The sequence below is a fragment of the Bombus fervidus genome, chromosome 16, assembly GCF_041682495.2.
Source record: "Bombus fervidus isolate BK054 chromosome 16, iyBomFerv1, whole genome shotgun sequence".
Taxonomy (NCBI): Eukaryota; Metazoa; Arthropoda; class Insecta; order Hymenoptera; family Apidae; genus Bombus; species Bombus fervidus.
Window position 1 is genome coordinate 7,674,640 of NC_091532.1, and position 13,780 is coordinate 7,688,419.

General features: G+C 38.2%; 2 protein-coding genes across 3 annotated transcripts in view; one reads left to right on the top strand and one right to left on the bottom strand.

The window, feature by feature from the left end:
• Nucleotides 1–13,780, bottom strand: part of LOC139995922 (alkaline phosphatase-like) — a 234,210-nt gene that overhangs the window by 95,597 nt on the left and 124,833 nt on the right. The window lies entirely within an intron of this gene.
• The window catches only part of LOC139995924 (caspase-1), a 37,215-nt gene that overhangs the window by 21,965 nt on the left and 1,470 nt on the right, over nt 1–13,780 (top strand). Inside the window, exon 4 of one of the 2 annotated variants that reach the window (XM_072019867.1) lies at nt 860–1,092. In XM_072019867.1, the coding sequence (XP_071875968.1) occupies nt 860–1,024 (165 nt within the window). In that variant the 3' untranslated portion in view covers nt 1,025–1,092. Of the gene's footprint in view, nt 1–859; nt 1,093–6,187; nt 6,312–13,780 lie in introns of those variants that run through there. The other variant, XM_072019866.1, reaches the window with a different exon arrangement.

The window sequence follows — 13,780 nt, forward strand, 5'->3', positions numbered from 1 at the left end:
AGAATAGGGTCTGTGTGTGGCGAGCCACGGGACAGAGACCATTGGAATGTTTACTGTCAAGTGCCGCTACAACTATTTCTTTTTTAAGGAGAGCTATACAATTATTCTATACTTCTATTAGGTAAAAACGTTCATCCCGTGACCGCGGCTACGTTCAGCTACTAGTTGTCGCCTCGAGCCCAAGCTCATTATCGCAAATCTCGGACAATTATAATCGGGTTAACTTATAAAGATTAGTGTTGGGGATTTTCCAAAGAATTCCAAAGGGAAGGCCCGGTGTCCTTTCATTTCCGACATATATATGTATGAATTTCCGTAATATCCGAGTAATTGAATAACTTCCTATAAAAAAAAACTCAATTTTCCGCGTTTCAACGTTCGTTTTAATTTTACGGAGACATAATATTTACAGAAGGCAAATGCGATAGATGGTAGCAAAAGCAACGAGAAACTTGTATTTATGGTTTGCATGTATACCTAACTAAATTCTTCCCATGAATGTTTCGGTTCTTCAACTCTCATCATACTTCATTCATTAGGGCTTTTTGCAGCAGCGGTGCCGAGTAATTTTGCTGGCAATTGAAGCGGGTGCACAACTAACAGCACATACGACGGTAGCTTTATAAATAAAAAGGACGTGCAGGAATCTCGTATGTATAAAAATCTGAATGCCTGCAAAAAGATCGCGGAATTATTAAAAACATTATTTGATCTTAAAAACGGAAACGGGAAAAGCTCGAGCTATAAAGCGACGAGGAGGCAATAGGATAACGCAAATATTTCACACGACGATAACGTAAATCTTGATTTCGTTCGCGATGTAATCCAGGTTGGCTCTCTTTCCATTTATCTGCTTCAGGATGATCTTTTGAGGATTTGCAACGCGAAGCGCATTACCGTGGAAACGCTGTGTTTTCTAGCTCTTTCATGGTTCCGCAAAACACTTATATACATGGTGCCTCTTTTAACTAGAAACTGCGAAACACATATCTCGGAAAAACGTGAACATGTCAAAGAAGTATAATATATCGTATGTAATATATATTAGAATATATAGCTCCTCGTGTGTGGAGCAGCGAGGAAGATTTCAAAGTCGCGTAAATTTCTTTTAAACGGAATACCATATTTCCTATTCATGATACGATAACGTGTGTAAAGACAAATCCAGCGGGACGTAATAATAAATTATTCCGTTTTATGGAAGATCGTAAAATTTTCTAAATCTTCCAAATACTTTTAAATAATAATTTTTAACAGTTTTTAAAATTCTTCATTCTGTTGTTTGCAAATCTCCTTTCAAAGGTAGACGATAATTATCCACAGCCACGTACAAGAAATAATTCTATTTTTTCTTGAATAGTTATACATATTTGATAAATACTGTGCTCGAGACCATTGAAAATCAGCAACAGCGAAGCATTATATTTTTGTAAGGACATTGTTTGGCTATTGTTTGGAACATTTTATCATTTCCAGTCGAAGCAAACAGCTTATATATCCCACAAGATAATGAAACTCTGGCGAAAGAATCGCATAATGCGCTGAATAATTATTAGTACTTCCATGCAAAAGGGACAAAGCGATAACCGCGAAGAAAGAAGTTTGTTTATTCAGGAGAAAATTGTGCTTCCATTTCGTTATTGTTTTACGATCTTCGCCATTCTTGCGTCCTTTCTTTTTCCGATAAGTTTTCATACGGTCGGCGAAACTACTTCCTTTTGCACTTTCCGTTTAACTGAAACCCATACATTCAAATCGTTTTCATCTGTTGGAGTCCGCAGCTACAAAATCATGTTTTGTGCGATATAATGAAACTTGGAAAACAAGCTGTTTGGGCATAAATCAATTTGTTGCAACGTAACGTTTTGTTGTGTTTCCGGTACAGTGTGTTACCCACAATTAGATTTGCGAAAATGCTCATTCGTGTTAACAGCGTTCCAATCGATTATTGGAAATGCGGAGCCATTTTTGTACCAACCACAGAATTTACAGAATAAACTGGTAATACGGAGAAACACTCGACGATCGGCTTCTATAAACAGTACGGCCAGCAACGTATATTTCGCGGGAAAATTAAAATCGCAAAACAAATTTGACGCGATGAACTCGTTGACGATGTGTAGAATTATAAATATTGCTCGTCTGAGTTCACGCGAGAGCAATTAATTAACAGGCGGAATGAAAAAGATATTAGTACGTAATCGTTGAAATGGATACTGCGTTCTAATCGCAGAAGTTAGTTTTTCTGTATGAATTTTGTTTCTGTAGATCGACACGTATACGCGAGTCTTTCGATAAAGTTTTCGATAAGCGATACAAGATACCTCATTGGTTATCGAATTTATAACGAAACACGAAAGAGTTGGCCAGAATTTTACATTCTTTCGATCAGCGTCGTAAAAACTATAATGCCCCGTATAGAAAAAGCTGCAAATGGTCGATCTTCTGAAATGTAGCCATTTACGAAGAAAGCACATACGTTATATGATGAAACTTTTGTATAGAACAATTTTTCAAGCAGCGCATAATTTAGGAGGTATTCCAGTGCGCAAGTTACGTACTTGTTACAAGTGATGGATCGCAATGGGGTGTTTGGAAATATTTCATAGTCACAATAAAAATAGGAAATCTAAAGGTGGAGCATCTGACGGTTCAAAAATATCCAAAATTCCGCAAACGCCATCAACGTAAAACACTGAAAATTTACGAATTATTACTGATTCCTGAAATAAATTAACACATTTTCCCTACCGTCGAATTTTCCATTGCTCGAGTTTCCATCGTTATTTGAAGCAACGTGGCCGCCGGGAAATTCGAAGTCAGATCCGGGAACTCGCGTTCATTAACTTCTACTTTTTACGTTTTTCTACCGTTTGCTCGGAGCGAGAAAGAGAAACTTTCTCGTTACAAGAAATTAATCCCGGCCACAAAGAGTTAAGAGTTCGACGATAGGGGACACGTAAGGATTGAGGGAACAAGCTCGTTCTCGCTAGCGGGAAGAGGCACTAACGCTTGGGTTTTCCGGTTCTTCGCGACAAGTGGAGAGGCGGTGCGCGCGCTAACGGAAGTGGAAAAGACGACATAGTTAATTATCCGTACGACGTTTCAAAGGAACATGAAAGAGTTTTATAGTTGACGAGGTTACTTCAGAACTCGTTTAACGAGCTCTTGAATACGTACCACGTTGTGGACGTACCACGCATGACATTAAGTCGCGGAAACTCGTGTACGAACGTGATCACGTTTACGATAAATATGTAAGGACAAGGAGGAGGATCGACGTGAATTCGGTGGAGCAAAGAACCGTGCAGAATAAACGAAAAGTTTGAAAACCGAAGGTGTGACAACTACCCAGTCGCTACGCTCTTTTATTTTATTGTTTCTACCTTGCTTCTCTATTCTTTCGTAATTTCTTTCGAAGCGTAACGATAACACCGCTGTAATTTTCAAGTATTTTGAAGTTGCAAGCAGTGATTCCTAAATATGACCAATATCGTACAAAAATTTTAAAAACCATTTGCTTAAAATTTGAATTTATTTAAAAATAATAACTTAGAGAAGTATTTTTCACGTTTACGAATATCTCTGCGATACGAATTAAAATTCATCTGGACCGTCCAAACTGAATTTTTTCTCATCAAAGAAAATAACCTGAATTAAATAGAGAATATTAAACATAAAACTACCTCACGATTTATGAATGTTCAAAATTAACTTATTCTGTTATTTCAACTCCTATTCGTGTTTTCACCAGCATATTCAAGCGCGGCTAGCTTGTGGCGTTTTAAAGGTATACGTGCGGACATTACTTTTTGTCTTGCAATGTTCGAATTACATTTAATGACGCACTGAACGGTCCAACCAGAAACGTTGAGATCGTATTCCTTCGCAATTTCTGCACAACTTCTTAATACATCGTTGGCAACTTTAATAATTTATCTTTCAGTACGAGAAAGTAACTTTTATTTAGGTCCACCATTCTTATTTTTCCCATTCGTAGTAGGATCGCGTAAAAGATTTAATACAACTTTATGAGACCGTTCGAACTTACGTGCGATTTCACAAATTTCTAATTTTTGTTTTTTATATGCTAAGCTTGCACCTTAGTCTTTTTAAAACGTTGCTCATTAAACGCTTCACAAAAGAAACGCTTGAAATAAATACAAAGTGTAGAAGCCGCGACTGTTCTGCTCTGATGATAAAACAATTTCCGGTTATATCTTGACATATGCATAGGCAATTTCAATGATTTTCACTTGAAATCTATTATTAGATATATATTAAATTAGATTGGATATTACATATATTTTCGCATTGTGCAATTAATTTCCTCGCATTATTTTCTTAAAGTTCGACAATGCCAGAAATATCAGTAGTGCTATGCATATATTAGGTTGTCCCAAAAAATTTTTTCCTTTCATAATATATTATTTTACGGATTTATGTATGATCCATTTTGTAATAATAGAATAAAGTGGATCAAACGTAATTCAATAAAATAATATAAAACAAAAAATGTTGTGCATCTATTATTTCACTTATGAAACGAAAGAAACTTTTCGGAAAACCTAATAGTTATGCTGGAAGATGTATATAAATATACATGGTGACATTCAAAACAAGTTACGCGTTTCGATTAAAGCTTCATTTGAGAAAACCATATCTCAGACGGAGAAACCTAATATTTATGAGTCCTTCACGCGACGTGTTCTGCGATATCACAGATAGCGCATTTATTTAAGGTCCTGTTTCGTAATAATTCAGCGTGCGTTTTAATCCGGCGTTGCTCGTGCGAGAGTCGCATAAATCAAACGGGCGGGGCACGTTTTATCGACTAACGACCGCGGAAAATCTGTAAATTTTACCGCTTTGTTCGCGCGTCTCGTCCCGTAAAACGTTCTGAGATCGTGATTTGTTGTATCACGTCGAATTCGTGTTCAGCCGACCGCTATCACATATCGTTCCGCTGCGCAATTTTTGTCATCCTGATCCGCGCGAATCCTGTGACAGAAATTCGCATGATAATGTTGTCCCTTTCGCGCATAGAACATTGCATAGAAGACATGCCCATGATGTATAGAAGAAACAACGACGCGCTGGTGACGCACATTTCCTCTTCCGAGAAAACGCCAATTGAAAAATTGAGAAGTGAGAAGAAATAAACGAAGAAACAAGAAGAGATTGGGCGGAATCGTGGAAAATAATATAAATTTACAGAACCAGTGGGTGAACAGGTTTTGGAGAGGGTACTGACTGCTAAGGAGAATTGGTTTTAGGGGATATTACTTTGGGATGAGTAGTAGAATGATGTATTTGTGGTGTAGAGATTTGTAATCATTGTATTCAACGAAGTTGGGGAAGATTTTTACATAATTGGATGCGTGAGCAGATATAACTTTTGATTGATTTAAATTCTTTCCCGTGCTCGCCATATCGTTTAGTTATACAGCTGAAAGATCTGTATAGCTTGAAGATTCATTTACTCCTTAATTCGAAGAAAATTATTTTCGCAAAATTCTGTTGAGTTAGATGAAAAGTGCATACGATGCAGTAACGTAAAGATCAAAAGGGCAATTTTACTTTACTTCACTTTACTTTAATTTACCTTACCGAGTAAAGTAGGTCTATCAAATTTAACGATTAGTCTATTAAATCTTATGTATATGTGTCACATATTGTCGTAATTCACAAATCCATTTCGATAAAAAGTCACGCCTCGACATTGTAGCAACTGGCTAACGTCCGTCGTAAATTTGGAAAGAGCATTTATGACATCCGGTTGCCAATTCCGCTTTATGGCAAGCGAGGGCAGAACCTGCACGCCAATTGTGCTATTTCCGCAGTTAAGTAAAACGTGATTTATAGCGGAATAGCTAGCAACCAGTTCGACTGGAAGATCTGTAACGAGGTTCTTTTCTATACCAAGTGCTACAGGCATATTAGACCAAATTTTTTTATCGATTGCCTTTATATCAATTTCTATTTATAAATTTTAACGAATACCAACAGCAATATCAGTCACGAACGTAACGCAATTAAAAACGGCGACTATCATTAACAGATTCCTTTTGTTCAACATCGGATATTAGCATTTTGAAGGAAAATATCGTGTTTCGTTTAAACGAGCGCACCAAAAGAAACGTCGTAAGTTACTCGGCCACTCACGTATGCATCTTCTTTTTCACAGTCTTGCCGTGGAACGAAGCTGGACAATGGGGTGGAAATTATTCATGAGACGGATTCCACGCCCAGTGCTACCTACAGCCTCCCTGCCTATGCGGATATTATGGTCGCGTACTCCACTTACGATGGTAGGTAGATGCATGTATTCTACATTTTTTACTCATACTTTCGACATACCTACACGTACACACGCAGAGGCATGCATACGTATACAATGATTGACGAACGCATTGCGTGGGTGTTCTGTTGGCGAGTGCGTGAACGAACTCCTTATTTCACGAGCCGACACGTACAACAATGCTCGAGCCAGGTACGTGCTCGACGAGGGCAAAGTACGTTCCTGTTCTCGGTAGCACGAGAGAGATTGTCTTCTCGAATTCGCGTTTCAATGGATGTTTGGCTCCTCAATGTGCGCGACAACGTGCGTGTACTTCTGTTCGTACTCCTGTACGCTCTTGTCGGGTCTTCATTTGCAAGTCAATAGTCGGAAAGAATAGAAGGACTATAAATTTCTATGCTGGCTTTCCTTGTCATGTTCGCGGATGTTTGTACGCAATGTGGCGAGTCGATGCAAACTGATTACATAATTTAGCACGGATGAAACGTACCTTTTGGACTTTATAATTAAAAACATAAATTTCGTGGATTTTTAGGAACATCAGATGTACAAATGTAGGTGGTTAGTCGCTCCTGGTTTAATAAAATATGAATAAGCAGCCTATGTGATCAAGTCTGTCAGAGCGATATCCCATTAAATCGACCATACATGCAACAAACCGAAAACAGTACCACAGTATAGAACCGTAAAATAATCCTTACAAAGAAGAAAATAATTGATCAGTTTACGGTAAGAAAGGCAAAGAGAACAAAATTCTCCTAACTTCAATAATGTTTTACAACTCTTTACTAGTAACTTATCGTGACAAAATATGTGGGTTAGTTATATTTATTTTGCAGAAATATTCGTATTAGAATAATTTGAATGAAATTAATTAAGTTATAAATGATTATCTTTTAAATTAACTCGGTAAAGATAACTTAAACGAAGACGAAGGACAAATGAAAAATAAAGGCGATGTCAAAAAATTCTTTATTCCAAAGAATTTCTTTGAGAAATTCGTGCAAATGCTATTAAGGAGGTCTCTCAGAAGGGACTACTATATTGTGTCAACTTTGCATAAGAGATATTACTTTCCTCATTCATTTATTATCTTTCCCATGCAATAATACGAACTTATGGGAAAGGCTTTTATACAGTTAAAAGGAAACTTGACACAACGAGATAAATTTAACTTTATATGGAAACGTTATCGATTAACTCTTTTACTAAAATATCGTGCACGATCTACAGAATAGACGTCGATTTTGAAAAAAAAGGCAAACTGGACTTTCGTTCAAGCGCTCAGAGCGTTCAAGCTGTAACGCGAAACGACACTCGTGGCAACCTCTAAATTGCCGCAGAATCTGAAATCAATGCGCAAAGGCATTAGCAATAATTTCGGATATCTTCGTCTCGCGTAACCTGGCCGGATACACGTAACCGGTAATATCAGTTTATCCGATTTAGCTTATGTAGATTTAAACGATAGGTCGTAGCAGCGCGTGGGTGACCTACAATCGTAGGCAGCCAGTCATTTGGAATATTAAGCTTAGAGAACAGCAATCTATCGACGTTCTGAATAGCTCAATTGGTTAGGGCAATCGCCCGACAAACGAAAGATCCGGCTCTGAAAACTGGTCCAGAAAATCAATCAAATGATACTTTCCCTCTTCGGTACAATGAAAGTCGCTCTGAACATCTGCTACGATGTAATTGTTCGCCTGAATGTGACGATTCGTAAGTGAAAACTTCTATCATTCGTAATCCTCATTTTCTCTGAACGGAAATGCGTATTATAGATGAAGTATAAAATTAATTTACCACCAAATCCCGTACACATATTTATGTTCATACGTTGATGCAAGTATTCCTTTATCTGTATGCTATTACGAGACGTGAATTTTATCCGAAATCTTGCACACCGTTAACAAATTGAATAATACCTAATCATTCGGTAAATGGACACGCAACCGCAGTTGCTAATTCCTCGTGGATATTTGGCAACAAAGAACAAAAGGAATATTTCATGCCGCTGTCCGGACCAATGTTCTTCGTTCGTGCTAATTTATCGGGGAAAACGTAATAAGCACCCGAACTCAAATTGCATGCACGAATTATTACGTTAATCGCGTGTAACCTGCTTTGAGCTGGTTACACATAAATACGTATAAGCGCGATATTTCGTCGCTACAAAGCGTCTTTGTTCGCCATTTACCCACCAGGATGTCGCATAAATAATTTTCATTTATGCTTCGTCCTTCTTTAATCCGCTTACTTTTCAAGGCACATTTTCAAGCGAACGAAGAAGGAGGATTTAAAAATGCTGGTTTTCGTTGACGACGAGCCGAGACCGTTGCCAAGACTGGCTTGACCTTTCTTGACCTACCACCAGGTGGATTTTTCCCATCAGTGAAAATGTCCATCCGTAGAACAATTACCTAACTGGTCTCTGCTAAATATTACTAAAGTAGTACAATGGTCGCTGGCATTTTCATTTGTGATCCAACGAACGCATAGTTCCGCCACGGTGAAGCCTACCCAGACTATATCATCGCTCGAGTACAATACACAAGCTGAAACATTTCCTCCGCGAGTGAAATTACGAAAAATTATTTTCAAAGGAAGAAGTAGTACAGAATGAACTTTATGATTAACAGAGCTATGCTTTGAATTGAGAAGAATACGATGGCCTACGTTTAATGAAATTAATTAAATCGACACAATGGTACAAAATTAATATAATAGTATAAGAAAGGAAATGGTCAAATTTCCCAATTTTTAATGAAAAATATCGAAAGCAGCATATCTCTTCTTAAAAGTAATGGAATATCCTTTTGAGAGAATCAGGATATTGAAACGCTTCTCCTCAAAGTAAAATTCCAAAGAATCCTAGAATGCCGAAACAAAGACGACGAGATTGCTTCACTGTTCTCAACAATAGCTACGAGTATACTAAAGCTTAACGTCGCTATTATAGTCGCAAATACATTAAATAAATACTCAGCCTATTCCACGCGGTGGAATAACCAACCGCTTGACTTAAGCGATGCATTTGAAATGGTTCAATCGGCAGAACGTTTTTCGTTCAAAAGACCGAATCGTAAGGGACCTTTAATTAATGGTCGAAAAAAGCGAGCGAATAGCGGAGGATAACTAGGTGCGGAGAACATAATTTAATTAAACCGGAAAATTTGTTGCGTGGAATTTAATTGAAAGCTCGACGTTCGACAATGTCGGCTAATTATCGCTATGGGAGTGTGTAATTGAATAGGCGGTGCGATTAAAATTTTGTCCCCCGGCGAAAGTCGGGAACTTTACGTCACGATGTTCCGTTATAGTTCAGACAGTTTCTTCGATAAAGGAGAAGGGAGGCAACGATCCATAACAGAAGCGATATTGTCGCGATTGTTCGTGGACGGCAGCGATACGACAGATTTATTGTTCCGACCAGGCTGGCGCAGATATCATTGACTCGCGTCACCGGCCGAACATCGATCTCCTCGACCGCGTCATCGAATTGACAGAGTAAAATATTGAGTTGCGCGTCATTTTGGATCGTTAACCGCGGTTGATTTGCGTCACGTGTTAAATAAACGGATCCTATTGACGGGAAAACGGACAACGATATGGTCAAAATTAGTCACAAAGCATCGTGTAGTACAACCTTCTACAGTCGCGTGGACGATAGTTCGAAAATTAGTGTATTTGGTCTTTGTACGTTAAACACGTTCAACGTTTAATCATCGCAACGTTAATTATGCCCTAGCGTTTCTACCTTTAAAATCAGACTTTATGGATTTATCACGTACTTTTCGAAAGTAGAATGTTTCATGCTGATAACAAATTCTTCCGAACAAATAATTCAAAAATGTACCAAAGTGATCTATATTCACCGGTTCGATATGCATGACAAACCGTCGTATAAAATATTCGTGAAAATAATACACGGTGCTGGGAATATCGCATGAGTTAAAATAACGTCTCTTAATAATAATAATCTCAGTCCCTGCATAGGAACCTATTTATATGTATACGGGTACTAGATACGCATGCTCTCGAGCTGCAAACAGGATAACGGCCAATCAGATTGTTAACAAAATTATTTGATAACATTCTCATGGTTTCTAGTGACAAAGAACGGTGATTGTTCCGTGTATATTGAATGAGGTGAAAACGCGTGGCCACATAGCACAGAGCAGCGAGCGGCTCGTTGTTGGCGTATAACATTTTCTAGCTTTGTATGTATTTTACGCCGGTGTCAGCACGTTCGCGTGGAAATGTTCTCGCACAGAAGCATCCAGCTGCTTTTGAAATAGCTCGGTGCGTGGTAAATCATTGTTATATATATTCCGACGACAACAGGAATCGTTACAGATTTTGTTGCGGAACAAGTAGAACTACACGAACGGCGTTACGCGTTTATTCGTGAATCGACCGGCACCGATATCGGCCGCAATATCAAATAATAAATGGTGACTCCACCGTGCTTCATAATTACATCGTTACAACCGATCGTATTCCATGTAATATAAGTCCGGTTCAATAGCACAGGGAATATCGTATCCATGCAAGTGGTTGGATCTCGGATTCGTACCGTCGTGACTGAAGTACGACCGAACGTTGGGAAATTAAATTCACATTTACTGAAACGAAACAATTATCAGTGGAATATCTCTTTCGATGACATCACGTTAAAAATCTGTCAATTTATACGTAGTTATAAAAGAATTACCAAGATTTTCATATTAACTGTGCAATGAGATCCTTTTCAAATATAATTGCTTTAAGAACTTCTACGATCGTAGTAGCGAAACGAACGAGATTCCTGAAAAAATAACAGGTCAAACGAAACCAATTATACAGTCATTTAATAGTACTATACTGATAAAATTCTGACGTCGTCTGTTTCGATAAATACACGATTTCGTGGAGATGTATGCTTCAAAATTTTCGATACGTTGCGCATAGCGTTCTTGAAATAGGTGACTGAATTATAGAGAGGTGTATCGCATATTTTTAAGTCAATATTTATTTTTTATTTTAAACAAGATTTTATTAAATGAATATTTCATAAACACGACCGGCAACTGCAGAAGTACGATCCTGTTTTTCATCAAACTAAAATTGTATCGTCTCCTGTAAAAGTCAAACTTTTTGACATTTTTTCCAATAGTATAAAAAACATCAAGCGAATTTTTTGGACATTCTTTTAAAATTCTTTAGAAATACGAAACAAACATTCTTTGCAAGCATTATAAACCTTATCGCCAATTAGAGGTACATTCTGTTAAAAATTTAATTTTTATCTTTTTATTCAGAACAATGATTTATTTCATCGTTTCAGACTATTTTAAACCATTTTTATTTTAACCTATCTGATATATCTCGAACGCTATACAATATATGGAGAGGCATGCACGTTCACTCGCTTATCGGATTTTTGCAAGCCTTCGTTTATTTTATCATGATTTGCGTGATGGTCAGACCGTGTATACATGCCTAACAGCTGCGTTAAGAGAATATTCGCTTCGTTCCTCACCTATCGTGATCGATATCGAGGAAGAAAGTGGCTGCCAGAGAGGCGGAATGCTCGAACGAAAAGTACCGCGAATAGAGATGAGACGATTCGTCGTGGCGACGAAAAAACTTCGAGAAGGACTGCTGCTTTTAAAGAACACTCTCCACTTCAGCTCATCGCGTGAACTTTTTCTTTTCTTCTCTCATCGAATGGTAAAGAGAAACGACTGGACCTGCAGCTGCGATTCTTCCGTGTCTCGGGAAAGATCGTTTTAAGAAATTGATTTATCTGCAAGTGATTTATTGCCGATTTATTAGCGATTAGCGATTTAGAAGCGACGCTCTAATGGTATTGGATTTATCGCAGATTATCTTCGCTGAAATGGATTTCTACGGCCGAACTGATCGTTCGAAAATTAAGCTTACGGTCGCCGAAGTATCTAAGGGCTTGTTATTTCGAATATTGCGATAAAATAATAAGTGAAAGTTATACTTCTATCCTTGTCGTCATATTTCACGTAGAATCTATAATACACTCCACTAACAAATCGTTTTATTTCTTCTCTTTGTGCATTTACATCGTTTACCATTTCAATTCTTCAGACATGGCGAGCATCGAATAACACGTTGCTCGTGAAAAGATCTGCTTTAAAGCGTTGGTGGCTCCTATCCTTCGTGCGACTGTCACTTAAACAATATGGTAACAATGTACGGCAAGCGTAGGTTCTAGAGTACATCAGTTATACATTGAAACGCGAATGGCTAGTGTCTCGGCACGTTCATAACGAAAATGTTTCTTGCGAACGATGACGATTATGGAACGCGACAATGGTACCAGTACTCGTCTTCTCCGTGTTGCATTAGCGTTCCTGATGGTAACGCCTTCCTTCCCTTTGTCTCTGCCGCTTCCGCCTATTGTTAGACCGCAATTATTTTCCTGCTGCTGCGACTCGAGCCCCCGCGGAAAATATATTTTCATCTAACGCTCGATCCATCATAAGCTGCGAGATGAAACTTTCGCGTGCCTCTAACGTTTTCAGTCTTCGTTCATCATAATTGACGCTGCCGCCGTAATGGCTTCCGTGTACGTTCCAAGTGAACGCAATGGAAGAATTTAATAGGACGGAGGCGTTGCGGTGGAAATCTTTTTTCTTCAAATTTTTTGGTAGAATATTTCTTCTAAGAGATCGTTTGCTAGAGCCTGTATACGAAAAAGGATGCTGTCTACCGGGTTAGTTAGAAGAAACTGGTTTCTGACGTTACTTGTTCGTGAATCTTTATAAAGATTTTATAAACATAAACTTCGATAATGCAAATAACATTATATATGATATCAGATGAAACATCATTATCTTTAGCCGTTTAAGTGCTCTACGTTGCACGATGATATATCACTCTCATATATTATCAGCATCGTATTCGACCATTTAAATAGCTGCATACATTTGCAACACTTCATATATTCCTTTCTGCTACTAATGATAATTCGCTCTCGTTCTGATGCTACTACTATCTTCTTAGCAAGTCGTGAACGCGCAAGAAATCGAAAAAGCCATGAACGAAACTCCTGGATTAAACAGTTCTAAACGAGTTTGTACGAGCAGCAGTCGGGTTAGTTGGTCCTCTCTCTTATTTTTGTTGCCTGATTGCATTTATAAAGATGCCGTATTCTTAGGTGATGGACGGTCCTTGATGAGGTCATTAGTTGGTTTCATAAACCACGTCCGCGTAACCGGTGGCTAAAGATCGGCCTTAATGGTTGGTCGGTTTAGCAGAAGTAATTCGAAAGACTATAGTCAATTCGCGAAGATATACAACAACGCCGAATCCTACATTCCGCATAAATGCTCTCCTCGAGCAAACCTAATAGTATACTCGAATTGAAACGCTATTTCTTGCAAGTCACTTCTCCAACCCGCAGCGTCTCTTTGCGGAGAGATAGCGCTGATGGAAACGTTTCATTTATGACAAACTCTATGA